Source organism: Pan troglodytes, chromosome 20 (assembly GCF_028858775.2).
Source record: "Pan troglodytes isolate AG18354 chromosome 20, NHGRI_mPanTro3-v2.0_pri, whole genome shotgun sequence".
Classification (NCBI taxonomy): domain Eukaryota; kingdom Metazoa; phylum Chordata; class Mammalia; order Primates; family Hominidae; genus Pan; species Pan troglodytes.
In genome coordinates, this window is record NC_072418.2 from 3,326,880 (window position 1) to 3,354,489 (window position 27,610).

At 61.3% G+C, this 27,610-nt stretch overlaps 1 protein-coding gene across 5 annotated transcripts; it reads left to right on the plus strand.

Annotated features, from left to right (window-relative positions):
- The first annotated feature begins 386 nt into the window (after positions 1-386).
- Positions 387-27,416, plus strand: ABCA7 (ATP binding cassette subfamily A member 7). Of its 5 annotated transcripts, XM_063800935.1 has the most exons (48): positions 387-480; positions 1,516-1,554; positions 1,646-1,718; positions 1,801-1,894; positions 2,122-2,263; positions 2,355-2,467; positions 2,607-2,689; positions 3,035-3,115; positions 3,330-3,540; positions 3,623-3,762; positions 4,014-4,130; positions 4,862-5,029; positions 5,287-5,516; positions 6,515-6,691; positions 7,089-7,311; positions 7,444-7,665; positions 7,740-7,941; positions 9,193-9,303; positions 9,564-9,735; positions 11,990-12,121; positions 12,227-12,366; positions 12,521-12,658; positions 13,014-13,198; positions 13,286-13,358; positions 15,296-15,498; positions 15,755-15,803; positions 15,974-16,078; positions 16,161-16,309; positions 16,538-16,662; positions 16,748-16,846; positions 17,065-17,319; positions 17,871-17,903; positions 18,030-18,207; positions 18,294-18,463; positions 18,871-19,048; positions 19,271-19,386; positions 19,872-20,016; positions 20,103-20,226; positions 20,577-20,706; positions 20,779-20,899; positions 20,982-21,044; positions 23,797-23,903; positions 24,185-24,326; positions 25,412-25,546; positions 25,628-25,731; positions 26,029-26,121; positions 26,775-27,015; positions 27,114-27,416. In XM_063800935.1, exons 2-48 carry the CDS (start codon positions 1,550-1,552, stop codon positions 27,267-27,269), a joined length of 6,453 nt encoding a protein of 2,150 aa, XP_063657005.1. In that variant the 5' UTR covers positions 387-480; positions 1,516-1,549; the 3' UTR covers positions 27,270-27,416. The 5 variants fall into 5 exon arrangements, with proteins under 5 accessions (XP_063657005.1, XP_063657006.1, XP_024207623.2 ...); XM_063800936.1 differs by lacking the exon at positions 1,516-1,554 and having other exon boundaries at positions 391-480; XM_024351855.3 differs by lacking the exon at positions 1,516-1,554 and having other exon boundaries at positions 405-480; positions 20,764-20,899.
- Positions 27,417-27,610: the final 194 nt, after the last annotated feature.

Below are 27,610 nucleotides of genomic sequence, written 5' to 3' on the forward strand. Positions count from 1 at the left end.
GAGTGTAGTCCCAGAGTCTGGACTAAACTAGAGGGAGCCTGGCCAGCCCCGGGGACAGCGGGGACAGAGGGAACTCCTGCAATTCGGAGCTGCGGTATTGCAGCCGGTTATGCAACGTGGGGAGGCAGCCTGGCTCCCCAAAGACAGAGCAGCCTCGTTCCCGGAGGCCGGCCTGCCTGGGACCTGCCGGGCACTCCGCCACCCTATGGTGATGCAGCAAGAGCCGCGCGGTCCCTTTAAGAAACCCGGCTAGGCGAGGCCCTTCTGTGATCCCGCCTCCTCCCTTGGCCCGCGCAGCTCCGACGGAGCAGGCCCGTGAGTGACGGGCAGACCGCCCAATAGCAGCGTGCAGAGGCAGGGGCGTGCCCCGGCGCTGCTACCTGCGCGGGCAAGCTCGGCGCACTTGGCTTAAGGGGCTGCGCGCTCCCTGCCTGCTGCTGGGCGGAGGGAAGGCGGCAAGAGCTGCGGCGCCCCTGGAAGGTGAGAAGGACTCGGAGAGGGAAGAAGGCCCGAGACTCGAGAATGCGGGGTTGGGGCCGGGAGGGATGCAAGTTCCCTGGGAATTAGGGGGTCCAGCCTCTGACCCTTCGTTTCCTTCCGGTGAATGTTGACGACGGCTGAATTGATCACTGATTCTCAAGGGGGGCATCGGACATCTGGGACCCTTAAGAGGGCCTTTGCCGATCACACACCTGCAGCCCCCTGCCCGTTAGAACTCCTGCACTCCCCCTTGCCCCGTTTTACAAATGGAGAAACTGAGCCCACTCCCCCAGATCCTAAGTCCCGCTTGATGTAAAGGAAAGAACCCTGGCGTAAGGGTCTGGGTCTGAGGTCCCAGTTCCGGCCTGGTCACCTTTAGCAACTTCCTGCCCCTCTGTCAGCGTCAGATTCTCCATCTGTGTCAGAGGTGGACCGGCCCAAGGAAAAGAGATCAGGAATCGCTGACTCCAGGAGTCTCTATCCCAGCCCCTTCGCCTGACTCTTTCTCTGGCTCCCGCGGTCCCTCTGAGCGATCAATGCTACATAAGGTGTGGGCAGAGCTGGGGTCGTGCCTCCAGCTGGGCGACTGCCTGTCTCTCTGGGTGCCTGGGTTTGCTTTCTTGGGCCTCGGTTTCCACTTCTGTAGAGTGGGGTGATAGTCCAGCACTTCCCCTGGGCGTGTGAAATGGCCAGCACTGCCAATATTCGTTGCTATTATCTTCGGAGAACAGTGAGGGGAAAGGAATCCTTGCCTGGGCTGGGCCAGGCAGGAGGCTGGGGGTCAGGACCTGGAAGAGGCTTCCAGGTGAGGCTTGGGGTGGAGCCTGGTGACGAAAGCGTTAAGCCCAAACTCGGTCCCTGGAGGATTAGAGGATGGTCTTTAAGTCCCCAGCTGTCAGCCCTGCTCAGAGCGACAGTCCTGGCAGCCAATCAGATGCGAGGACGGCTGCGGGTTGCGCTCCCATTGGTTTACTCCACCCCTGGGGTAGCGGAGCCTCCTTATCAAGTGACTACTGTTTGCCTCGCTCTAATCAGAGCTTCCAGGAACCCTGCGCTGTGGGATAGAGGAATGAGGTTCAGAAAGGGGCAGGGAGTTGCCCGCAGCCTCACCGCACGTCTTCAGCCCGACCGTTGTCCTGACCTCTCTGTCCCGTCCCCTGCCCAGTCTCACCATGGCCTTCTGGACACAGCTGATGCTGCTGCTCTGGAAGAATTTCATGTATCGCCGGAGACAGCCGGTAACGCCCCAGTGTGAGACCAGGGCCGGGTGGGCAGGCAGCCCCCACTGTCCCCCACCATCTCCCACCTATTCTCCCCCAGGTCCAGCTCCTGGTCGAATTGCTGTGGCCTCTCTTCCTCTTCTTCATCCTGGTGGCTGTTCGCCACTCCCACCCGCCCCTGGAGCACCATGAATGTGAGCCCCCCCAGGGACCAGGCACTTTGTGTGTGTAGGGGAAGGCAGATGGCTCACCCGTGCACAGGAATCCCCCGTGCATGTCAGGGAGCCTTCACCAGGCTGCCAATACATGGCATGGGAGTGAGCTCTCCATCGCTGGAGGCATGCAAGCGGTGCCGGGCGACCCGATGGGGGTGGAGTCAGGCAGAGTCCACAGGGCCTCAGCACCAGGCGTCTCCCCGCAGGCCACTTCCCAAACAAGCCACTGCCATCGGCGGGCACCGTGCCCTGGCTCCAGGGTCTCATCTGTAATGTGAACAACACCTGCTTTCCGCAGCTGACACCAGGCGAGGAGCCCGGGCACCTGAGCAACTTCAACGACTCCCTGTGAGCCAGAGGCAGTGGGTGCGGCTGGCCTGCAAACTCGGGGCTGCAGTGCCGGCCGGAACCCCGCCTCCTGCCCTCTCTCTGTCCCCAGGGTCTCCCGGCTGCTAGCCGATGCCCGCACTGTGCTGGGAGGGGCCAGTGCCCACAGGACGCTGGCTGGCCTAGGGAAGCTGATCGCCATGCTGAGGGCTGCACGCAGCACGGGTGAGGAGGCCGGGGGGGCCTCTGGCAGGGCTGAGCTCTGAGCCTCAACTTGCCGGGCCGTGAAATGGGCACAGGGTGGGGGTGGGTGCCTCAGGCCAACGTCCCCCCAGCCCCATGCTCCCGTGCGCTCCTCCCCCAGCCCAGCCTCAACCAACCAAGCAGTCTCCACTGGAACCACCTATGCTGGATGTCGCGGAGCTGCTGACGTCACTGCTGCGCACGGTAGGGTGTCGGGGCGGGACCGCGCTGACTTCCTGGGACACTGCACTGGGGATGTCCTGGCACTGCCCCACCCCGGGCCAAGGACCTCCCGTTCCAGGCATCCAGGCTGTCCCTGGTCCCTGCGGTGATGCTGCTTGTCCTTTCTGGGCCCCCAGAGTGTGTCTGACCCAGTGACGAAGACTCGTCTGTGAGATCTCGAATGAGTCCCTTTGCCTCTCAGAGCCTCAGTTTCCCTATTTGTAAAGTGGGGGCTATGATAGTATGGTCTGCCTGGGAACTGGCCAGAGCGCTGGACCCCTAGTGAGTGCTCAAAGTCATTGTCACCCTTGTGGTCTTTCTCCCCAGGAATCCCTGGGGTTGGCACTGGGCCAAGCCCAGGAGCCCTTGCACAGCTTGTTGGAGGCAGCTGAGGACCTGGCCCAGGAGGTACGAGGTCCCACTCATCCTCAACCCCCATGGAGGCAATGTTGGCAGGCAGCCTGCGCCGGGAGGGTCTGGGGCAGCCCGGGCACTTCCCTTGGGTGGGTTTTCAGGAGAATTAGACAGCGAGAGGGAGAGGCTGCCCCTGGCCCAGTGCCCTGCCCTCGTTAGGGCTTGGAGGTGGGATCATTGCCAGCTCCGTCTGGTAACCTCTCTCTAGCTCCTGGCGCTGCACAGCCTGGTGGAGCTTCGGGCACTGCTGCAGAGACCCCGAGGGACCAGCGGCCCCCTGGAGTTGCTGTCAGAGGCCCTCTGCAGTGCCAGGGGACCAAGCAGCACAGTGGACCCCTCCCTCAACTGGTACGAGGCTAGTGACCTGATGGAGCTGGTGGGGCAGGAGCCAGAATCGGCCCTGCCAGACAGCAGCCTGAGTGAGTGACTGACCTCGGTTTCCCCTCTTGGGAAGTGGAACTCCGGGCAGGGGGGCAGGGCCTCATGGCACCCCCATCCCAGGCCCCGCCTGCTCGGAGCTGATTGGAGCCCTGGACAGCCACCCGCTGTCCCGCCTGCTCTGGAGACGCCTGAAGCCTCTGATCCTCGGGAAGCTACTCTTTGCACCAGATACACCTTTTACCCGGAAGCTCATGGCCCAGGTGGGGGCAGCCTGGATGCTGGGGTGGGAGGGTGGTGGCCAGAGCCCATCCAGTACCCTCAGTCCGGGTGGGCCAGGGCCAGGCCGGAGGGTCACGGAAACTGTTTGAAGAAGTAGGAGTTAGCCGATGGAGGGGGATCAGCATGTGCGGAGGATCAGAGGCACATGCAGGAGCAAGGCAGAGGGGGCAGGGGGTGGGCAGGGGTCCTCAGAGGAGGAGAGGGTCATCAGTGGAGGGGGTGCTGTCCACAGGTGAACCGGACCTTCGAGGAGCTCGCCCTGCTGAGGGATGTCCGGGAGGTGTGGGAGATGCTGGGACCCCGGATCTTCACCTTCATGAACGACAGTTCCAATGTGGCCATGCTGCAGGTGTGCGGGGGTGCTGGGGAGGTGGGATGTGGCTCCCCGGTGAGGAGGGTAGACAGGCCCAGTGGATGGGAAGGTGGGCTCCGTGCAGACCCCCACTTTTTTTTTTTTTTTTTTTTGAGATGGAGTCTTGCTCTGTCGCCCAAGCTGGAGTGCAGTGGCGTGATCTTGACTCACTGCAACCTCCACCTCCCGGGTTCAAGCGATTCTCCTGTCTCACCCTCTGAGTAGCTGGGACTACAGGCGCCCACCACCACGCCCGGATGATTTTTTTTTTTTATTTTTAGTAGAGACGGGGTTTAACCATGTTAGCCAGGATGGTCTCGATCTCCTGACCTCGTGATCCACCCACCTCAGCCTCCCAAAGTGCTGGGATTACAGGCGTGAACTGCCCTGCTTTTTTTTTTTTTTTTTTTTTTTTAAGAGATGGAGTCTCACTCTGTTGCCCAGGCTGGACTGCAGTGGCAAGATCTTGGCTCACTGCAACCTCCGCCTCCTGGATTCAAGCAATTCTCCTGCTTCAGCCTCGCCAGTAACTGGGATTACAGACATGCGCCACCACTCCCGGCTAATTTTTGTATTTTTAGTAGAGATGGGCTTTCACCATGTTGGCCAGGCTGGTCTCGAACTCCTGACCTCAGGTGATCCACCCGCCTCGCCTCCCAAAGTGCTGGGATTACAGGCATGAGCCACTGTGCCCGACCCAGACTCTCACTTTCACCTGCGCCCCCCAGCGGCTCCTGCAGATGCAGGATGAAGGAAGAAGGCAGCCCAGACCTGGAGGCCGGGACCACATGGAGGCCCTGCGATCCTTTCTGGACCCTGGGAGCGGTGGCTACAGCTGGCAGGACGCACACGCTGATGTGGGGCGCCTGGTGGGCACGCTGGGCCGAGTGACGGAGGTGAGGGCCCGTCCACCTGCGGGGTCTGTTTCAGTGGGGAGGGCAGGTCCCATCCTAGTGTTCCCACCCTGGTGTTCCCAGGGGGAGGCGGGCCCGGCCCTAGTAAGAGCCTGGGATTTGTAGAGATCTCAGGAGGGAGCCGGCCGTGGGCCTACGAGGGGAAAACATGGCCCAGCCCCGAGGTCCAGGGGGAGGAGCGGAGTGGTCTAGGAAGCAGGCGGACCCCAGCGCCTAGGACTCACCCCCGCATCCCACAGTGCCTGTCCTTGGACAAGCTGGAGGCGGCACCCTCAGAGGCAGCCCTGGTGTCGCGGGCCCTGCAACTGCTCGCGGAACATCGATTCTGGGCCGGCGTCGTCTTCTTGGGACCTGAGGACTCTTCAGACCCCACAGAGCACCCAACCCCAGACCTGGGCCCCGGCCACGTGCGCATCAAAATCCGCATGGACATTGACGTGGTCACGAGGACCAATAAGATCAGGGATAGGTCAGGCGAGGGAGGGGGCGGGGGGAGGAGGGACTGGGCGGGGCCAAGAGCGTGGTGGGTGGGGCCAGGCAGCATTCAGCCTATTGGAGACCATGATAGACGGGATCTGGGCTGTATCAACAGTGGTATGGTAGCCAGAGCCCGGGGCTCTTTAGACCAATAGGGGCCCGTGATGGGCGGGGCCTAGGTGCATGAGGGGCGTGGCCATGGGCCTGAGATAAGATGAGAGCAGGTATAGGTTGCGGGCAATGGTGGGCGGAGCCAGGTGTATTATTAGGTCCCCGGAATAAGCGTGGAGCTAAAATTGTACCGGGTGCTGAGCGCAGGAGATCCTGCCTGTTATCTCAGAACTTTGGGAGGCCAAAGTGGGAGAATCTCTTGAGGACAGGTATTCGAGACTAGCCTGGGCAACATAGTGAGACCGCCTCCCCCCCGCCCCCCTCCCCCACCAACCTCACGAAAATATCTTTAAAAATTAGCCAGGTGAGGCCGGGCACGGTGGCTCACGCCTGTAATCCCAGCACTTTGGGAGGCCGAGGCGGGCGGATCACGAGGTCAGGAGATCAAGACCACCCAGACTAACTCGGTGAAACCCTGCCTCTACTAAAAAAAAAAAGTACAAAAAATTAGCCGGGCATGGTAGCACGCGCCTGTAGTCCCAGCTACCCAGGAGGCTGAGGCAGGAGAATCGCTTGAACCCGGGAGGCGGAGGTTGCAGTGAGCCGAGATGGCGCCACTGCCCTCCAGCCTGGGCGATAGAGCGAGACTCCGTCTCAAACAAATGAATAAATAAATAAAATTAGCCAGGCGACTTGGGAGGCCGAGCTGGGGGGATCGTTTGATCCCGGGAGGTCAAGGCTGCAGCGAGCTATGATTGCAGCTCTTCACTCCAGCCTGGGCGACAGAGCAAGACCCTGCCTAAGAAAAAAGTTATTCAGGGTGGGGCCCCGGGAGTGTCTAGCCCTTCCCTACAACCGGCCACCATGCCCCTCTCGCAGGTTTTGGGACCCTGGCCCAGCCGCGGACCCCCTGACCGACCTGCGCTACGTGTGGGGCGGCTTCGTGTACCTGCAGGACCTGGTGGAGCGTGCAGCCGTCCGCGTGCTCAGCGGCGCCAACCCCCGGGCCGGCCTCTACCTGCAGCAGATGCCCTATCCATGCTATGTGGACGACGTGTGAGCTCTGGCACCCCTCCCCGCTCTTCCCCGCGGCGGGAAGGTCCCGGGTGTGGGGGTGGGCCCAGGCTCTGTTGGGAACCTTCCTGCGGTCCAGGCTGCGAACTTTGCACCTTTACACCACTCCACGTGACCTGCTGCAGCGGGAGGAGCAGGGGACTCTGAGGGTCTGGTGGGGGGGGGGGGACTCTGAGGGTCTGGGGGCCCCCGGCGCAGGGACAGCGTGGCCTGCACTGATGCCTGAGAGCCAAAGGCTGGCTGGATCAGGGTCCAAGGAACAGGGAGGCAAATCTTCCCGCCTTGAGATCCCGGGACACGAACCAGTCGTGCCAGATGGTGGGCGGAGGGGGGGTCTGCGGAGGGTCTCCAGCCTCCACCCCAGCCGTCCCCACCCCAGGTTCCTGCGTGTGCTGAGCCGGTCGCTGCCGCTCTTCCTGACGCTGGCCTGGATCTACTCCGTGACACTGACAGTGAAGGCCGTGGTGCGGGAGAAGGAGACGCGGCTGCGGGACACCATGCGCGCCATGGGGCTCAGCCGCGCGGTGCTCTGGCTAGGCTGGTTCCTCAGCTGCCTCGGGCCCTTCCTGCTCAGCGCCGCGCTGCTGGTTCTGGTGCTCAAGGTGGGCGCGCCTCGGCCTGCCCGGCTGCAGAATGGGTGCGCTGGAGGGTGACAGGCGGGGGCGGCCCCACGTGGGTGCGCACCCCCAGGCCAATCCAGGAGCTGCACCCTAAGCACCCGTTGCCTCCCACAGCTGGGGGACATCCTCCCCTACAGCCACCCGGGCGTGGTCTTCCTGTTCTTGGCAGCCTTCGCGGTGGCCACGGTGACCCAGAGCTTCCTGCTCAGCGCCTTCTTCTCCCGCGCCAACCTGGCTGCGGCCTGTGGCGGCCTGGCCTACTTCTCCCTCTACCTGCCCTACGTGCTGTGTGTGGCTTGGCGGGACCGGCTGCCCGCGGGTGGCCGCGTGGCCGCGGTGAGAGCCGGGTCGGGCGTGGATGGGGGACGCCCCCCGCTTCGGCCGCTCACTGACCGCCCGCTTTTCCGCAGAGCCTGTTGTCGCCCGTGGCCTTCGGCTTCGGCTGCGAGAGCCTGGCTCTGCTGGAGGAGCAGGGCGAGGGCGCGCAGTGGCACAACGTGGGGACCCGGCCTACGGCAGACGTCTTCAGCCTGGCCCAGGTCTCTGGCCTTCTGCTGTTGGACGCGGCGCTCTACGGCCTCGCCACCTGGTACCTGGAAGCTGTGTGCCCAGGTGGGCCGTAGGGGGCGGGGCTCCGGGCCGGGTCGCACCTGCTTTGCGGGAGGCTGAGCTAGGGGTGTGGCCTCCAGGCCGTTTGGGGGTGGGGGGCAGCTTATTCCCTTGGAGAGAAGGCGGGGCTTCCTGGCACACGCATGCAGGTGGCTGCATTGGAGGGGCGGGGCCTGAGGCAGGTGGGCGGGGTTTCTTGGCCGCCTCATACCTGGACGCCCTGATTCCAGGTGTATGGCCAGAAGCTGGCACAGTCGCCGGGCGCTGTGGCTCACGCTTGTAATCCCAGCACTTTGGGAGGCCAAGGCAGGAGAATCGCTTGAGCCCAGGAGTTTGAGACCAGGCTGGGCAATGTAGTGAGACCTCATCAGTACAAAAAGTTAGCTGGGCGTGGTGGCACGCTGGGCGTGGTGGCACGCTCCTGTAGTCCCAGCTACTCGGGAGGATGGGTTGGGAGGATCACTTGAGCCCAGGAGGTTGAGGCTGCTGTGAGCCGTGATCGCACCAGCCTGGGCAACAGAGTGAGACCTCCATCTCTTTAAAAAAAAGAAAGAAAGAAAGAAAGCTGGCTGGGCGTGGTGGCTCACGCCTGTAATCCCAGCACTTTGGGAGGACGAGGCGGGCGGGTCATCTGAGGTCGGGATTTCAAGACCAGCCTGACCAACAGGGAGAAACCCCGTCTCTACTAAAAATACAAAATTAGCTGGGTGTGGTGGCGGGTGCCTGTTTCCTAGCTACTTGGAAGGCAGAGGCAGGAGAAATGCTTGAATCCCGGAGGCGGAGGTTGCGGTGAGTCTAGATCGCGCCACTGCACTCCAGCCTGGGCAACAAGAGTGAAACTCAGTCTCAAAAAAAAAAAAAAAAAAAAAAAAAAAACAAGGCCGGGCACGGTGGCTCACGCCTGCTTTCTCAGCACTTTGGGAGGCGGAGGTGGGCAGATCACGAGGTCAGGAGATGGAGACCATCCTGGCTAACACGGTGAAACCCCGTCTCTCCTAAAAATACAAAAAATTAGCCGGGCGTGGTGGCGGGCGCCTGTAGTCCCAGCTACTCAGGAGGCTGAGGCAGGAGAATGACGTGAACCGGGGAGGCGGAGCTTGCAGCGAGTCAAAATCGTGCCACTGCACTCCAGCCTGGGCAACAGAGCGAGACTCCGTCTCAAAACAAACAAACAAACAAAAAAAACAACCAAAAAAAAAGCCTGGTACACTCCTGGGGGGTGGGCTAAGCAATAACCCACGCCCCTCCCCGCAGGCCAGTACGGGATCCCTGAACCATGGAATTTTCCTTTTCGGAGGAGCTACTGGTGTGGACCTCGGCCCCCCAAGAGTCCAGCCCCTTGCCCCACCCCGCTGGACCCAAAGGGTGAGGCCCTACGAGGCTTAATAGCTGGTTGTCCACATATGCCCAGTTTCCCCCCAAAACGAGATTCCACAGATGCCAATGACAATGACCTGGACACCCCAACCCTCACACCTGCCCTGAAGACACTGCGGTCCCCAAGCTCCCCCAGCTTTTATAGGCCCCGGCCCAGTAGGTCCCGGATTCCACAGCCCAGCTCTGAGGGACTTGCAGGCCCCAGGACCCCCATGACCTCCATGGCTGAGTCCGCCCCGTCTCTGCAGTGCTGGTAGAAGAGGCACCGCCCGGCCTGAGTCCTGGTGTCTCCGTTCGCGGCCTGGAGAAGCGCTTTCCTGGCAGCCCGCAGCCAGCCCTGCGGGGGCTCAGCCTGGACTTCTACCAGGGCCACATCACCGCCTTCCTGGGCCACAACGGGGCCGGCAAGACCACCACCCTGTGAGCCCCCCGACCACTCCCTCCCTGTGAGCCCCCAACCACTCCCTCCCCATGAGCCCCCCCACTCCCTCCCCGTGAGCTGCCCCCACCACTTCCTCCCTGTGAGCACCCCCACCACTCCCTCCCCGTGAGCCCCCCAACCACTCCCTCCCCGTGAGGCCCGCCCACTCCCTCCCCGTGAGCTGCCCCCACCACTCCCTCCCTGTGAACCCCCCACCACTCCCTCCCCGTGAGGCCCCCCACCATTCCCGCCCCGTGAGGCTCCCCCACTCCCTCCCCGTGAGCTCCCCACCATTCCCTCCCTGTGAGTCCCTCCACCACTCCCTCCCTGTGAGCTGCCCCCACCACTCCCCATGAACCCCCCCACTCCCTCCCCGTGAGCCCCCCACCGCTCCCTCCCTGTGAGCCCCCCCGGACCACTCCCTCCCTGTGAGCCCCCCCGGACCACTCCCTCCCTGTGAGCTGCCCCCACCACTCCCCGTGAACCCCCCCACTCCCTCCCCGTGAGCCCCCCCACCACTCCCTCCCTGTGAGCCCCCAACCACTCCCTCCCCATGAGCCCCCCCACTCCCTCCCCGTGAGCTGCCCCCACCACTCCCTCCCTGTGAACCCCCCACCACTCCCTCCCCGTGAGGCCCCCCACCATTCCCGCCCCGTGAGGCTCCCCCACTCCCTCCCCGTGAGCTCCCCACCATTCCCTCCCTGTGAGTCCCTCCACCACTCCCTCCCTGTGAGCTGCCCCCACCACTCCCCATGAACCCCCCCACTCCCTCCCCGTGAGCCCCCCACCGCTCCCTCCCTGTGAGCCCCCCCGGACCACTCCCTCCCTGTGAGCCCCCCCGGACCACTCCCTCCCTGTGAGCTGCCCCCACCACTCCCCGTGAACCCCCCCACTCCCTCCCTGTGAGCCCCCCCACCACTCCCTCCCTGTGAGTCCCCCCACTGCTTCCTCCCTGTGAGCCCCCCCGGACCACTCCCTCCCTGTGAGCCGCCCCCACCACTCCCCGTGAACCCCCCCACTCCCTCCCCGTGAGCCCCCCCACCACTCCCTCCCTGTGAGCCCCCCGACCACTCCCTCCCCGTGAACCCCCCACCGCTCCCTCCCCGTGAACCCCCCACCGCTCCCTCCCCGTGAACCCCCCAACCACTCCCTCCCTGTGAGTCCCCCCAACCACTCCCTCCCCGTGAACCCCCCACCGCTCCCTCCCCGTGAGGCCCCCCACCACTCCCCGTGAACCCCCCCACTCCCTCCCCGTGAGCCCCCAACCACTCCCTCCCCGTGAGCCCCCAACCACTCCCTCCCCGTGAGCCCCCCACCGCTCCCTCCCCGTGAGGCCCCCCACCGCTCCCTCCCCGTGAGGCCCCCCACCGCTCCTTCCCCATGAGTCCCCCCAACCACTCCCTCCCCGTGAGTTCCCCCCACCACTCCCTCCCTGTGAGTCCCCCCACTGCTCCCTCCCTGTGAGCCCCCCGGACCACTCCCTCCCTGTGAGCTGCCCCCACCACTCCCCGTGAACCCCCCCACTCCCTCCCTGTGAGCCCCCCACCGCTCCCTCCCCGTGAGGCCCCCCACCGCTCCCTCCCCATGAACCCCCCGACCACTCCCTCCCCGTGAACCCCCCAACCACTCCCTCCCTGTGAGCCTCCCCGGACCACTCCCTCCCTGTGAGCCCCTCAAACCACTCCCTCCCTGTGAGCCACCCAAACCACTCCCTCCCTGTGAGCCCCCCACCACTTCCTCCCTGTGAGCTCCCTGTGAGCCCCCTGACCAGTCCCTCCCTGTGAGCAGTAATGGCGCCACTGCACTCCAGCTTGGGCAACGGAGTGAGACCCTGTCTCAAAATAAATAGGCTGGGAGTGGTGGCTCACGCCTGTAATCCCAGCACTTTGGCAAGCCGAGGTGGGAGGATTGCCTGAGGTCAGAGTTTGAGACACAGCCTGGCCAATATGGCAAAACCATCTCTACTAAAAATACAAAAATTAGCCGGGTGTGATGGTGGCGGGCTCCTGTAGTCCCAGCTACTCGGGAGGCTGAGGCAGGAGAATGGCTTGAACCCTGGAGGTGGAGCTTGCAGTGAGCCGAGATCGCGCCGCTGCACTCCAGCCTGGGCAACAGAGTGAAATTCCGTCTCAAAAAAAAAAATAATAATAATAAATAATTAAAATTTTTAAAAAATAGAAATTAAAAATAGATGCTCTGTAACTGCCGGTGCACTCTGTGAAGGGGGCTGCTCTAAGACCCCTCTATCCACAGGTCCATCTTGAGTGGCCTCTTCCCACCCAGTGGTGGCTCTGCCTTCATCCTGGGCCACGACGTCCGCTCCAGCATGGCCGCCATCCGGCCCCACCTGGGCGTCTGTCCTCAGTACAACGTGCTGTTTGACATGTGCGTCTCGGCAGGCCCAGAGTGCAGCGGTGGGAAGGGACTGGACGCCCTCTGGGACTCTGCCTGCCATGTGGGTCACTCTGATCTGTGCACTGGCCACCGCAGGCTGACCGTGGACGAGCACGTCTGGTTCTACGGGCGGCTGAAGGGTCTGAGTGCCGCTGTGGTGGGCCCCGAGCAGGACCGTCTGCTGCAGGATGTGGGGCTGGTCTCCAAGCAGAGTGTGCAGACTCGCCACCTCTCTGGTGAGCCCATCCCCAAGGGAGGTCACCTCACAGGGAGGGGCCTGGGGATTCATCCTGAAGGCAGGGGGAAGCCGGGTACTGAGGTCCACGTGGGTAGGCAACCTTGCCCAAGGCTGGGTGCGACACACTGAGGTCCCTTCCCCATTTCTACCAGGTGGGATGCAACGGAAGCTGTCCGTGGCCATTGCCTTTGTGGGCGGCTCCCAAGTTGTTATCCTGGACGAGCCTACGGCTGGCGTGGATCCTGCTTCCCGCCGCGGTATTTGGGAGCTGCTGCTCAAATACCGAGAAGGTAAGAGCTGGGGATTCTGCTCGAGGGGCCAGAAAAGGCTTCTGACAAGGAAGTGCTGGGGATGGGGCTTTGAGGAATGAGTAGGAGTTTGCTACATGTGGACCCCACTTGTTGCTATGGCATTTAGGGGCTGCTGCTCAAATACCGAGACAGTAAGCATTGGGGGTAGCCAGAGGTACCCGTGGATTCTGCCTGAAGGGCCAGAAAAGGTTTCCGACAAGGAGGTTCTGGGGATGAGGTTTTGAGGGATGAATAGGAGTTTGCTTCATGGGGCAGACAACTCCTGGCAGAGGCCCCAGCTCGGGCAAAGACCTGGTGGCCTGATGGTAGTTGTGGGTTGGTCCCCCGTGCCTAGGTCGCACGCTGATCCTCTCCACCCACCACCTGGATGAGGCAGAGCTGCTGGGAGACCGTGTGGCCGTGGTGGCAGGCGGCCGCTTGTGCTGCTGTGGCTCCCCACTCTTCCTGCGCCGTCACCTGGGCTCTGGCTACTACCTGACGCTGGTGAAGGCCCGCCTGCCCCTGACCACCAATGAGAAGGTGGGGACCGGCCTTCTCCTGACCCCTGACCCCCGGGACTCTGTTCAGCCCTGAAGGCCAAGCCACTTGGTGCCTCTCTGCCCGCAGGCTGACACTGACATGGAGGGCAGTGTGGACACTGGGCAGGAAAAGAAGAATGGCAGCCAGGGCAGCAGAGTCGGTGAGGGCCGGGGTGGGAGACCCAAGGCGGGTGGGCAGTGGGGTGGCTGTGCCTTAACTTGAGGAGGAGGAGGGGGAGGGGGAAGAGGAGGGGGAGGGGGAGGAAGCGGCAGAGGAGGAGGGGGAGGAGGAGGGGGAGGAGTAAGAGGGGGAGGGGGAGGAGAAGGGGAGGAGTAGGAGGGAGAGGAGGAGGGGGAGGGAGAGGAGGAGGGGGAGGAGAAGGGAGGAGTAGGAGGGGGAGGAGGAGGGGGAGGGAGAGGAGGAGGGGAGGAGAAGGGGAGGAGTAGGAGGGGAGCAGAAGGGGAGGAGTAGGAGGGGGAGGAGGAGGGGGAGGGAGAGGAGGAGGGGGAGGGAGAGGAGGAGGGAGGAGAAGGGGAGGAGTAGGAGGGGAGCAGAAGGGGAGGAGTAGGAGGGGGAGGAGGAGGGGGAGGGAGAGGAGGAGGGGGAGGGAGAGGAGGAGGGAGGAGAAGGGGAGGAGTAGGAGGGGAGCAGAAGGGGAGGAGTAGGAGGGGAGCAGAAGGGGAGGAGTAGGAGGGTGAGGAGGAGGGGGAGGGAGAGGAGGGGGAGGAGAAGGGGAGGAGTAGGAGGGAGAGGAGGAGGAGGGGGAGGGAGAGGAAGGGGAGGAGTGGGAGGGAGAGGAGGAGAAGGAGGAGGGGGAGGAGAAAGAGGAGGGGAGGAGAAGGAGGAGGGGGAGAAGAAGGGGAGGAATAAGAGGGGAGGAGTAAGGGGTAGGGGGAGGAGAAGGGGGAGGAGTAGGAGGGAGAGGAGGAGGGAGAGGAGGGGGAGGAGAAGGGGGAGGAGTAGGAGGGAGAGGAGGGGGAGGGGAAGGCGAGGAGTAGGAGGGGAGCAGAAGGGGAGGAGTAGGAGGGGGAGGAGGAGGGGGAGGGAGAGGAGGAGGGGGAGGAGAAGGGGAGGAGTAGGAGGCGAGCAGAAGGGGAGGAGTAGGAGGGGGAGGAGGAGGGGGAGGGAGAGGAGGGGGGAGGGAGAGGAGGAGGGGGAGGTAGAGGAGGAGGGAGGAGGGGGAGGTAGAGGAGGAGGGAGGAGTAGGAGGGGAGCAGAAGGGGAGGAGTAGGAGGGGGAGGAGGAGAGGGAGGGAGAGGAGGGGGAGGAGAAGGGGAGGAGTAGGAGGGAGAGGAGGGGGAGGAGAAGGGGAGGAGTAGGAGGGAGAGGAGGAGGAGGGGAGGGAGAGGAAGGGGAGGAGTAGGAGGGAGAGGAGGAGAAGGAGGAGGGGAGGAGAAGGAGGAGGGGGAGAAGAAGGGGAGGAATAAGAGGGGAGCAGTAAGGGGGAGGGGGAGGAGAAGGGGGAGGAGTAGGAGGGAGAGGAGGGGGAGGAGAAGGGGAGGAGCAGGAGAGCACTTGAGAACCTGAGATGATGCCCCCATCCCTGGGCTGAGCCGGAACCATGAGACGAACTTGAACACTGACCCCACCTTTAACCCAACCAGGGCTGAGCCCAGAGACAAACCTACCCCTGACCTCCAACACTAGGTCCAGCACTGCCCTCAAGATCTCTTTTTGTTTGTTTCTGAGTCTTGCTCTGTCGCCCAGGCTGGAGTGCAGTGGTGTGATCTCGGCTCACTGCAGCCTCTGCCTCCTGGGTTCAAGCATTTCTCCTCCCTCAGCCACTCGAGTAACTGGGATTACAGGTGGGTTCCACCATGCCTGGCTAATTTTTGCATTTTTGGTAGAAATGGGGTTTCACCATGTTGGTCAGGCTGGTCTCAAACTCCTGACCTCAGGTGATCTGCCTGCCTCAACCTCCAAAGTGCTGGGGTTACAGGCGTGAGCCACTGCGCCCGGCCGCACCTGGCCTACGTTCTTAACCCTGATCTCTGTCTGCCGGGACAGTCCCCTCACAGGTCACCAATGCCTCTTCCCCAGGGAGACTGGGGTGGGGTGTGAGCTGGGGCTCCCTGAAGCACCCCTTTGTCCACACAGGCACTCCTCAGCTGCTGGCCCTGGTACAGCACTGGGTGCCCGGGGCACGGCTGGTGGAGGAGCTGCCACACGAGCTGGTGCTGGTGCTGCCCTACACGGGTGCCCATGACGGCAGCTTCGCCACACTCTTCCAAGAGCTAGACACGCGGCTGGCGGAGCTGAGGCTCACTGGCTACGGGATCTCCGACACCAGCCTCGAGGAGGTGTGAGGCCTGGGTGGTGGTGAGGTGGGGCCAGGAGGAGGGCTGCCTGGAGGAGGTGGTGTTTTGAAGGATGAATAGTGTGTTTACGAGCAGCAAGGACATTCAGGGAGGAGGCATGGCACATGAGGAGCTCTGGTGGCTCAGATGTCCCTTGGGAAGGCCTGGGGGACCCATGGTGTAGGAGGGGTGGGGGGCTCACAAGCCCCCAGTTCTCCCTGTCGGTGTCCAGTCTCTGAGCCCCTGCTTGTCTCCCCAGATCTTCCTGAAGGTGGTGGAGGAGTGTGCTGCGGACACAGATATGGAGGGTGCGGCCGCAGCTCCCTGACCCCTGACCCCAGTCCAGAGTGGGACCAGAGGCCAGGTCCCCATCCCTGGCTTAGTCTGGGCCAAGGCATAGCCTTTACCCCTATACCTGATTCCTGATCCCCCAACCCGTGACCCTCAACTTTGACCCTGACCCCTGATGGCCCTGTAGATGGCAGCTGCAGGCAGCACCTATGCACAGGCATTGCTGGCCTAGACGTAACCCTGCGGCTCAAGATGCCGCCAGAGGAGACAGCGCTGGAGAACGGGGAACCAGGTAAGTCCTTCCCAGTGGCCCTGGGGTCCTCCCAGCCACCCCCCAACAGCAGCGTGAGCACTGACCCTCTCATCCCTCACAGCTGGGTCAGCCCCAGAGACTGACCAGGGCTCTGGGCCAGACGCCGTGGGCCGGGTACAGGGCTGGGCACTGACCCTCCAGCAGCTCCAGGCCCTGCTTCTCAAGCGCTTTCTGCTTGCCCGCCGCAGCCGCCGCGGCCTGTTCGCCCAGGTGAGGAGGGCTAGCACCAGGGAGTCGCATGGGAGTCCCTGAGTTCCCTACCCTGGCCGTCCACTCAGTGGCCTAATCCAAACCCTTACCCCCGTGTGTATTCCCAACCCAAAGCACATTTATTGAGGGCACTGGGGAGCCATGGGTGGTTGTAGAGCAGGAGCAGGGACAGGTGCAAGCAAGCCTGGAGGGTGGATGGAAGCAGCAGCTGATGGGCTGGTCCCCCAGATCGTGCTGCCTGCCCTCTTTGTGGGCCTGGCCCTCGTGTTCAGCCTCATCGTGCCTCCTTTCGGGCACTACCCGGCTCTGCGGCTCAGTCCCACCATGTACGGTGCTCAGGTGTCCTTCTTCAGGTGGGTGCAGAAGGAAGGGGCTGGTGGCAGGAAGACTAGGGACCTGGGGGTACAGCCCTGACCCTACATCTCCCCTCACACACAGTGAGGACGCCCCAGGGGACCCTGGACGTGCCCGGCTGCTCGAGGCGCTGCTGGAGGAGGCAGGACTGGAGGAGCCCCCTGTGCAGCACAGCTCCCACAGGTGAGGGCATCTTGTTGTCCTGGACCTTTCCCCTCTCTGGCCTCAGTTTTCCCATCTGGTCCCTGGCCAGGGAGCCTCGGGTGCACCTGGAGCATCCCCTGTGCCCACCTGGGAGCTGGGAGCCTCTGTGGCTCCAGGAGCCCCCAGAAGCTGGGTGCCCACAGACCTTCACCTTGACCCTGCAGTGCCCTTGAGTGTGCACAGCCCATTGTCTGCAGGTTCTCGGCGCCAGAAGTTCCTGCTGAAGTGGCCAAGGTCTTGGCCAGTGGCAACTGGACCCCAGAGTCTCCGTCCCCAGCCTGCCAGTGTAGCCGGCCCGGTGCCCGGCGCCTGCTGCCCGACTGCCCGGCTGCAGCTGGTGGTCCCCCTCCGCCCCAGGCAGTGACCGGCTCTGGGGAAGTGGTTCAGAACCTGACAGGCCGGAACCTGTCTGACTTCCTGGTCAAGACCTACCCGCGCCTGGTGCGCCAGGGGTGAGCCATGCCCTGGGACTCAGTTTCCCTGGCTATAGCATGGGTCCTTGGGTTGCTGGGGCTGGTGTGGTCCTGGAGGAGGAAGTGGAGGGGTTGGATGCCCAGCTTGGGGCTCCGGGCTGGGAGTCTCGCGTACCTTCCTTTCCTCTTTTATTTTTTTTTTTTGAGATGGAGTCTCCCTCTGTTGCCCAGGCTGGAGTGCAGAGGTGTGATCTCAGCTCACTGCAACCTCCATCTCCCAGTTTCAAGCAATTCTCCTGCCTCAGCCTCCCGAGTAGCTGGGATTACAGGTGCCCACCACCACTCCCGGCTAATTTTTGTATTTTCAGTAGAGATGGGGTTTCACCGTGTTGCCAGGCTGGTTTCGAACTCCTGACCTCAGGTGATCCACCCGCCTTGGCCTCCCAAAGTGTTGGGATTACAGGCAGGAGCCACCGCGCCCGGCTTTCTTTCCTGTTTTTGTCCACCCTTGACTCTGCGCTCTCCTCTCACCATCTCTCTCTCTGTCCCACATCCCTGTCTGCCTGTGTCTCTGTCCATTTCTCCCACAGCCTGAAGACTAAGAAGTGGGTGAATGAGGTCAGGTGAGGAGGGGTCTAGCTTGGGGTCCCCTGCCCCAGTTCCACTCCCATGCCCTCTGCCTGCCCCCCTGGGAGCTCTCCCGGCCCCCCGGCCCTCAGCTCCCCTTCCCTGCCTGCACGGCCCCACAGGTATGGAGGCTTCTCACTGGGGGGCCGAGACCCAGGCCTGCCCTCGGGCCAAGAGTTGGGCCGCTCAGTGGAGGAGTTGTGGGCGCTGCTGAGTCCCCTGCCTGGCGGGGCCCTCGACCGTGTCCTGAAAAACCTCACAGCCTGGGCTCACAGCCTGGATGCTCAGGACAGTCTCAAGGTGGGAACTGGGGGGGCAGGTGGGCGTCTTGTCACAGCAAGGTCCAACCCCATTGCTCTGACCCTATGACCTTGACCCCCACCCAGATCTGGTTCAACAACAAAGGCTGGCACTCCATGGTGGCCTTTGTCAACCGAGCCAGCAACGCAATCCTCCGTGCTCACCTGCCCCCAGGCCCGGCCCGCCATGCCCACAGCATCACCACACTCAACCACCCCTTGAACCTCACCAAGGAGCAGCTGTCTGAGGCTGCACTGTGAGTCCCTCCACCCTGCATGTCCTACCCTGCACATCCTACCCTGCCTCCATTTCTCTGTTGTTTGGGGTGGTGGGAGCTGGATTTGAACCCTGACACACTCTTGCTTTATAAATGGGGGATAGAAACTGTTCCTCTGCTCCCTAAGCCAGCGAAATGGGACCTCCTCAGGCTCAGCAGGCCCCAGCCTCCCCCACACATCCTCGTCCCACCAACCTTTATCCTGCCTGAGACCTGTACAACCTCTGCTGCCAAATCCCAGGCACCCTCATCCCTAAATTGACCCTGCCATCTCTGCCACTGCTGACTGCCCCATAGACCTTTGTCCCATCAATGGCGCATTCAGCTCTGCTCTGAGCAACCCATGCACCCTCACCCTACAACAGCTCTCATGTCTTCACCTCCAGGATGGCCTCCTCGGTGGACGTCCTCGTCTCCATCTGTGTGGTCTTTGCCATGTCCTTTGTCCCGGCCAGCTTCACTCTTGTCCTCATTGAGGAGCGAGTCACCCGAGCCAAGCACCTGCAGCTCATGGGGGGCCTGTCCCCCACCCTCTACTGGCTTGGCAACTTTCTCTGGGACATGGTGCGGGGGCTGCTTGGACGGGTGGGGGCCCAGCCACTGCTTGCCACTGCCCTGTCTGGCCCCTTGTAGGCAGGGTCTTGTCCAAGATGGCCTGGGTAAAGTCTTGAGGATTGTGGGAGACTTTGTGCCTCAAAAAGCAAGGAGGTCAGGGTGGGAACAGGGCTGAGGGTGGCAGTGCCCACCTCTTTAGGCTGTTAAAGGTAACTGCCATCTCCAATGCAGTGTAACTACTTGGTGCCAGCGTGCATCGTGGTGCTCATCTTTCTGGCCTTCCAGCAGAGGGCATATGTGGCCCCTGCCAACCTGCCTGCTCTCCTGCTGTTGCTACTACTGTATGGGTGAGGCCCCCAGTCCCTCAGGGCCTTTTCTTACTGACCCCTTACTGCCTTCCGCATTAATGCTGCTGAGATAGAACTCTGCAGTGACTCCCAAGGAGAGGATATGGAGGTCTGAGGTGATGCCATGTGTGATCCAATTCAGTGGTGTGCCAAGGTGGCCTTAAAAGCTCATCTTATCCTGACTCATATTAGTAGAGGTCTAAGGCAGCCCATGCCTGTAATTCCAGTACTTTGGGAGGCCGAGGCAGGAGGACTGCTTGTGGCCAGGAGTTTGAGACCAGCCTGGGAAACATAGAGAGACCCACCTCTAAAAAAGAAAGAAAGAGAGAGAAAGAGAAAGAGAGAAAGAAAAAAAAAAAAACAGAAATGTGCTTTGGGTGAAAATGTCAAGGTCTAAGGCAGAGAAGATGGGAATGGAGATTTTTATTCCTCTCAGGGCTTCTCAGTCTGAGTGGTTACTCCAGTGACTCCTATTGTCCCTTCAGCTGGTCGATCACACCGCTCATGTACCCAGCCTCCTTCTTCTTCTCCGTGCCCAGCACGGCCTATGTGGTGCTCACCTGCATAAACCTCTTTATTGGCATCAATGGAAGCATGGCCACTTTTGTGCTTGAGCTCTTCTCTGATCAGGTGGGGCACCACGAGGCTGGGGCTTGGGCTGGGTTGGGTCGTTGGACTCAGTCCCTGACCAACATCCATCTCCCACCCTTGAGCAGAAGCTGCAGGAGGTGAGCCGGATCTTGAAACAGGTCTTCCTTATCTTCCCCCACTTCTGCTTGGGCCGAGGGCTCATTGACATGGTGCGGAACCAGGCCATGGCTGATGCCTTTGAGCGCTTGGGTGAGAACTTCCTGTCAGGTGGGGCCATGGCTACAGATAGCTAGCACCCTTGGAGACCTACAGTTAATTATACAGAGTGGAGAAAAACAGCCCCCCAGGGAGACAGCCAGGGTTCTTAGGTGGCCCTAAGGTTGGGCCAAGTTGGAGGTACAAGAAAGCAGCCATAAAAAGCTAGTTCTGTCTTAGATTACATCACAAGAGGCCTCTTCTGTTTTCTATGCCTATTAGACTCCAGCTGAGTGGCCTCCAATTTGTGTTCCTTTCCCTTAAGAATCCAGAGTGACAGGGATGGAGAAGGGGCCAGAAACCAAGACTCTCATGGACCCAGTCCCTCCTTTCTATATCCACAGGAGACAGGCAGTTCCAGTCACCCCTGCGCTGGGAGGTGGTCGGCAAGAACCTCTTGGCCATGGTGATACAGGGGCCCCTCTTCCTTCTCTTCACACTACTGCTGCAGCACCGAAGCCAACTCCTGCCACAGTTAGTGAGGTCTACGGAGAGGGTGGCAGGGGCCAAGGACCTACTTTAGGCCCACAGATATTCTGTCCCCAGGCCCAGGCTGAGGTCCCTGCCACTCCTGGGAGAGGAGGACGAGGATGTAGCCCGTGAACGGGAGCGGGTGGTCAAAGGAGCCACCCAGGGGGATGTGTTGGTGCTGAGGAACTTGACCAAGGTAGGTGTGGTCAGGTCGACTGCTGGGTGGGGGGTGCTCCCACTGGCCCACTCACCTTTCTGAAGGACCTGCACTCTCCCAGGTATACCGCGGGCAGAGGATGCCAGCTGTTGACCGCTTGTGCCTGGGGATTCCCCCTGGTGAGGTGAGTCCAGGGGTGGAGGCCAGGTGCAGGGACAGTGAGTGGCTGCCCTACTGCATGCCCTGCCCATCATCCTTTACTGAACACCTACTGTGTATCCACCACCTTTTATTGGGCACCTACTGTATGCCAATATTTGTGCTCCTATTTTTATTTTATTTTATTATTAATTAATTAATTAATTATATTTGAGATGGAGTCTCACTCTGTCTCCCAGGCTGGAGTGCAGTGGTGGGATCTCGGCTCACTGCAAGCTCCACCTCCCAGGTTCACGCCATTCTCCTGCCTCAGCCTCCCGAGTAGCTGGGACTGCAGGCGCCCACCACCACGCCCGGCTAATTTTTTTGTATTTTTAGCAGAGACGGGGTTTCACCGTGTTAGCCAGGATGGTCTCCATCTCCTGACCTCGTGATCCACCCGCCTCAGCCTCCCAGAGTGCTGGGATTACAAGCGTGAGCCACCGCACCCGCCCTATTTTATCTTTTTTTAGAGACGGAGTCTCACTCTGTCGCCCAGGCTGGAGTGCAGTGGTGAGATCTCGGCTCACTGCAAGCTCCATCTCCCGGGTTCACGCCATTTTCCTGCCTCAGCCTCCCAAGTAGCTGGGACTGCAGGCGCCTGCCATCACGCCTGGCTAATTTTTTTGTATTTTTAGCAGAGACGGGGTTTCACCGTGTTAGCCAGGATGGTCTCGATCTCCTGACCTCGTGATTCACCCGCCTCAGCCTCCCAAAGTGCTGGGATTACAGGCGTGAGCCACTGCGTCCGGCCTGTGCATTTATCTTGAGCCAACAAAACCTCATTAAGCACCTACTGCATGCTTACCTCTGTTAAACACACACTGTGCTCACTAAAGAGGTGTACTGAATACTTTTGTGTCCATCAACGTTTATCAAATACCAATAGAATTTATTGGACCCCTATTGTATACACATCTACATCAAGCACTTGCTCACAGCAAGCATTTATCAGGCACCTGCTTTGTACCAGTTCACATTCAAGCACCTACTATATGCAAATGTATTTGCTGTGTGCCACTTATTGGCCACCTACTAGGGCTGGTACACATCTGCAAACAAGTGCTGTTTGTTAGCACACATTGCAGGATATATATATATATATATATATATATATACATATATATGTGTGTGTGTGTGTGTGTATATATATATATATATATATATTTTTTTTTTTCTTCTTTTGAGATGGAGTCTCACTGTCACCCAGCTTGGTGTGCAATGGTGTAATCTTGGCTCACGGTAACCTCCGCCTCCCAGGTTCAAGCAATTCTCCAGCCTCAGCCTCCCGAGTAGCTGGGACCACAGGCACACGCCGCCATGCCCAGCTGATTTTTGTATTTTTAGTAGAGACGGGGTTTCACCATGTTGGCCAGGCTGGTCTTGCACTCCTGACCTCAAATGATCCACCCGCCTTGGCCTCCCGAAGTTGTGGGATCACAGGTGTGAGCCACCATGCCCAGCCTTTGTTTTTTTCTTTTTTTTTTTTTGAGACAAAGTCTCACTCTGCCACCCAGGCTGGAGTGCAATGGCACGATCTTGGCTCACTGCAACCTCTGCCTCCCAGGTTCAGGCGATTGTCCTGCCTCAGCCTCCTGAGTAGCTGGGATTACAGGCGCCCGCCACCACAACCGGCTAATTTTTGTATTTTTAGTAGAGATGGGGTTTCACAATGTTGGTCAGGCTGATCTTGAACTCTTGACCTCAGGTGATCTGCCCACCTCGGCTTCCCAAAGTGCTGGGGTTACAGTTGTGAGCCACTGGGCCTGGCCCACAGTATGTCTTTACTAAGCACCTACTGTGTGCTGGCCAACCTCTCTACCTTGGGCTGACTGTGCACCCAGCCTAAGTACACACAGTGTGCCAGGAAACATATGGAGAGCTCATGCCCTGATATTTGTTGAGCACTGCTGCACACGACCTTTATAGGGTACCTACTGTGTGCCAAAAGCCATTCCCTGCTAAGTGACAGCTTTATGCCTCGCTACATACCCCAATATCTGCCCAGCTCCCCCGGGGCCCCATCCACGGCCTTCCATGTGGACACTCAGAAATCAGAGGTGCTGAGGCCAGGCGTGGTGGCTCACACCTGTAACCCCAGCACTTTGGGAGGCCAAGGCGGGAGGATCACTTGAGATCAGGAGTTCGAGACCAGCCTGGCCAACATGCCAAAACCCCGTCTCTACTAAAAATACAAAAATTAGCCGGGCTTGGTGGCACACGCCTGTAGTCCCAGCTACTCCGGAGCCTGAGACAGGAGAATTGCTTGAACCCAGGAGGTGGAGGTTGCAGTGGGCCGAGATCATGCCATTGCCCTTCAGCCGGGGTGACAAAGCAAGGCTCCGTCTCAAAAAAAAAAAAAAAAAAGAGGCTGGGCGCAGTGGCTCACGCCTGTAATCCCAGCTCTTTAGGAGTTCAAGGCAGGCGGATCACGAGGTCAAGAGATCGAGACCATCCTGGCCAACATGGTGAAACCCCATCTCTACTTAAAAAAAAATACAAAACTTAGCTGGGCATGGTGGCAGGCGTCTGTAGCCCCAGCTACTTGGGAGGCTAAGGCAGGAGAATTGCTTGAACCTGGGAGGCAGAGGTTGCAGTGAGCCAAGATCTCACCACTGCAGTCCAGCGTGGGAAACAAGAGCAAAACTTGGTCTCAAAAAAAAAAAAAAAAAGAAATCAGAGATGCTGGAACCAGGGCCTGGGGCCTCACTGAGCACCATCTGTGGGCATCCCTGTAGTGTTTTGGGCTGCTGGGTGTGAACGGAGCAGGGAAAACGTCCACGTTTCGCATGGTGACGGGGGACACATTGGCCAGCAGGGGCGAGGCTGTGCTGGCAGGCCACAGGTGAGGGGTGCCAGGTAGGGTCGGGGTGGGGCAGGGTTGGCCCTGACGTCCTTGTGCTTCCCCACCCCTCCACCTCCAGTGAATGGACTGGGCTCACTGCCCCACACCTGCATGGTCTCTGAGACCCCTGCACCCCTACCTCCCACACGCGGACCAGGCCCTGAGACACCCCTGTCCCTTATCAGCGTGGCCCTGGATGGGTGGGCCCTGAGACCCCTGTGTTAGCCACCAGTATGGTCAGGGACTAGCCAGCTCTGAGTCCCCGGCGCCCCCATCCCCAGCGTGGCCCGGGAACCCAGTGCTGCGCACCTCAGCATGGGATACTGCCCTCAATCCGATGCCATCTTTGAGCTGCTGACGGGCCGCGAGCACCTGGAGCTGCTTGCGCGCCTGCGCGGTGTCCCGGAGGCCCAAGTTGCCCAGGTGAGCCCACTTTGTCCCCACCGCTCTCACCTCCCAGGGCCCCCCCGACCCAGGCCGTGCCCCTAAAGCCTGGCCCAATCCCGCACTCTCTCGCCTTGGCTCCATCCCTGTCCCTGCCCCCAGAGCGTGCTTCCTTCCCCTATACCTCTGTCCCCCATCCTGGTCCAATAGGGATGTGGCTAGCCCTCCTCTTTGCCCCGCCCCACCAAGTTCCAACATTCTCATTGGTCCACCCACCCTTTCTTCCGCTGCACGTTGCCCCACTCTCCTTGAGTCTTCCTGCTGTGGCCCTGCCCACTTGCTCCTCTTCTGCCTACCCCCTAGGGCTTCGCACCTTTCTTGCTGGGTTCACGGTCACCTTCTCACTCTGGCCGTTCCCAGTTTGCAGCCCTTTCACTGCCTCTTCCATCTGCTTGGGGGTCTTGTCTTTGCCCTGGCCCGCCCCACCCTCACACTGTCCCACCCCATGCCCTTTCTGGCCCTGCCCCATACCCATCCCAGCTCCACCCATACCACTGCCCCGCCCCATACTCATGCGGTCTCCACCCACACCATGGCCCCGCCCCATACCCATGCTGGCTCCACCCATGCCATGGCCCTGCTCCATACCCATCCCAGCTCCACCCATACCATGGCCCCACCCCATACACGTGCTGGCCCCACTCACACTATGGCCCTGCTGAATACGCATCCGAGCTCCACCCACACCATGGCCCCGCCCCATACCCATGCTGGCTCCACCCATGCCATGGCCCTGCTCCATACCCATCCCAGCTCCACCCACACCATGGCCCCGCCCCATACTCATGCTGGCTCCACCCACACCATGGCCCCGCCCCATACTCATGCTGGCTCCACCCACACCATGGCCCTGCCCCATACCCATGCTGCCTCCATCACACCATGGCCCCGCCCCATACTCATGCTGCCCCCACCACACTATGTCTCTGTCCCATTCTCACATTTGCCCTGCCGCATGCCCATTGTGCCCCTGCTCCACACTCAATGCTGGCCCCGCCACACTGTGGCCCTGCCCCATACTCATCAATATGAGTCCCCATGCCCACTCTGGCCCCACCCCACAGACCGCTGGCTCGGGCCTGGCGCGTCTGGGACTCTCATGGTACGCAGACCGGCCTGCAGGCACCTACAGCGGAGGGAACAAACGCAAGCTGGCGACGGCCGTGGCGCTGGTTGGGGACCCAGCCGTGGTGTTTCTGGTGCGTGGGGGCGGTGCCTGGGTGGGGTGGGGCCTGCGACGGAGGCGGGGCCTTGCTTATGGGATCTTCCGTGCTCCCCAGGACGAGCCGACCACAGGCATGGACCCCAGCGCGCGGCGCTTCCTCTGGAACAGCCTTTTGGCCGTGGTGCGGGAGGGCCGTTCAGTGATGCTCACCTCCCACAGGTGGGCCGGGCTCTGATGCCCTGGGCTGTGGTTAAGGCGATCCAGGCCTGGAGAGAGAGCCCCAAAGCACAAGGCCACAGGGGATGGGGGGTCCTGGCTCTAGTGGGGCGAGGGCGCCAGGCCCCGGGGTGTAAGGACACACAGAGGTGGGACGCGGCGCTGGGATCAGAACGGTCTGGGGAAGAGTGGGGATATGTCCACACCAGAAAGGTGGTCCAGGCCCGGGGAAGCAGGAAGTGTGGCACCAGGCACAGGTGGCCCCGGCCTCACAGAGCTCGTGGTGCCGGGTCCTGACAGCATGGAGGAGTGTGAAGTGCTCTGCTCGCGCCTGGCCATCATGGTGAATGGGCGGTTCCGCTGCCTGGGCAGCCCGCAACATCTCAAGGGCAGGTGAGCCGGGAGGGCCTCCAGGCAGTTGTGGGGTGAGGGTGGGCACGTAGGTGGGCTCAGGGGAGAGGCCAGACGTAGAGCCAGGTGAGGAAAGTTTGGCTCCAACTGGAGAGATGGCCAAGGCTTTAGATTGTCCTGCAGGGGTGACTGAGGGGGCGAGGCAGGCTGGGGTGTGCTGGGGGCGCAGGACCGGGAGGCGTGAGCCGGGGGCTCTGGGTGGATTTAGAAGACATAATCAGGTGTGCGTTGGAGTAGGTGCAGCCTGGAGAGGTGAGGGTGGGTTGATGGGTGGAGTTAGGGGAGGGCCTGGTTAGTGGGCGGGGCCATAGGAAAGTGGGGTGGGGGTATTTATTGTGTGGGCGGGGGTAGAGTGCAAGGGCGAAAGAGGAGTGTCCGAAAGAGGGTTGATAGCTTCGAGAGCAACCTGGGCAACCTAGGGAGACCCCATCTCTATAAAAAATTTAAAAATTAGCTGGACATGGTCGTGTGTGCCTGTGGTCTCAGCTACGCGGGCGACTGAGATGGGAGGACCACTTGATCGCTAGGGTAGTACAAGTATGGGGCGGGGCCAGAGAGTATTAGGGGCTGGAGGGTGAGCTGAGGTGGGACCTGGGAAAGGCCCGATCCGGTAGCCCTGGCCCCACTCACTGCAGATTCGCAGCCGGTCACACACTGACCCTGCGGGTGCCCGCCGCAAGGTCCCAGCCGGCAGCGGCCTTCGTGGCGGCCGAGTTCCCTGGGGCGGAGCTGCGCGAGGCACATGGAGGCCGCCTGCGCTTCCAGCTGCCGCCGGGAGGGCGCTGCGCCCTGGCGCGCGTCTTTGGAGAGCTGGCGGTGCACGGCGCAGAGCACGGCGTGGAGGACTTTTCCGTGAGCCAGACGATGCTGGAGGAGGTGATCACGGCGCCGGGGTCGGGCTGGGGGAGGCAGGCTGGGGGCCAGGCCCGTGGGCTGACCGTCCCTCTTGTCCCCTCTGGGCTGCCCACCGCTAGGTATTCTTGTACTTCTCCAAGGACCAGGGTAAGGACGAGGACACCGAAGAGCAGAAGGAGGCAGGAGTGGGAGTGGACCCCGCGCCAGGCCTGCAACACCCCAAACGCATCAGCCAGTTCCTCGATGACCCTAGCACTGCCGAGACTGTGTTCTGAGCCTCCCTCCCCTGCAGGGCCGCGGGGAAGCCCTGGGAATGGCAAGGGCAAGGTAGAGTGCCTGGGAGCCCTGGACTCAGGCTGGCAGAGGGGCTGGTGCCCTGGAGAAAATAAAGAGAAGGCTGGAGAGAAGCCGTGGTGGTGAAACTGTGTGCATGTGTGTCCTTGAGCCAGGCTGCACACATGTCCACACAGCTGCCTGCACATGCTTCTGGATATGGCTGGCCCCTTGCAAGCTGAGTGTGCACATACGGGCCAAGTGGCGATTCGTAGGACACAGGTGTGAGCGTGCCTACAGCTGACCGGATCCCAGCTGTAAATGCCTCTGTGGCCAGCCCAGG

Coding starts and splice junctions, on each gene's coding strand:
- ABCA7 (XM_024351855.3), top strand. CDS start 1,653: ATGGCCTTCTGGACACAGCTGATGCTGCTGCTCTGGAAGAATTTCATG. Junction 4,131..4,861: donor CCAATGTGGCCATGCTGCAG/GTGTGCGGGGGT, acceptor TGCGCCCCCCAG/CGGCTCCTGCAGATGCAGGA. Junction 13,199..13,285: donor CCCTGACCACCAATGAGAAG/GTGGGGACCGGC, acceptor CTCTGCCCGCAG/GCTGACACTGACATGGAGGG.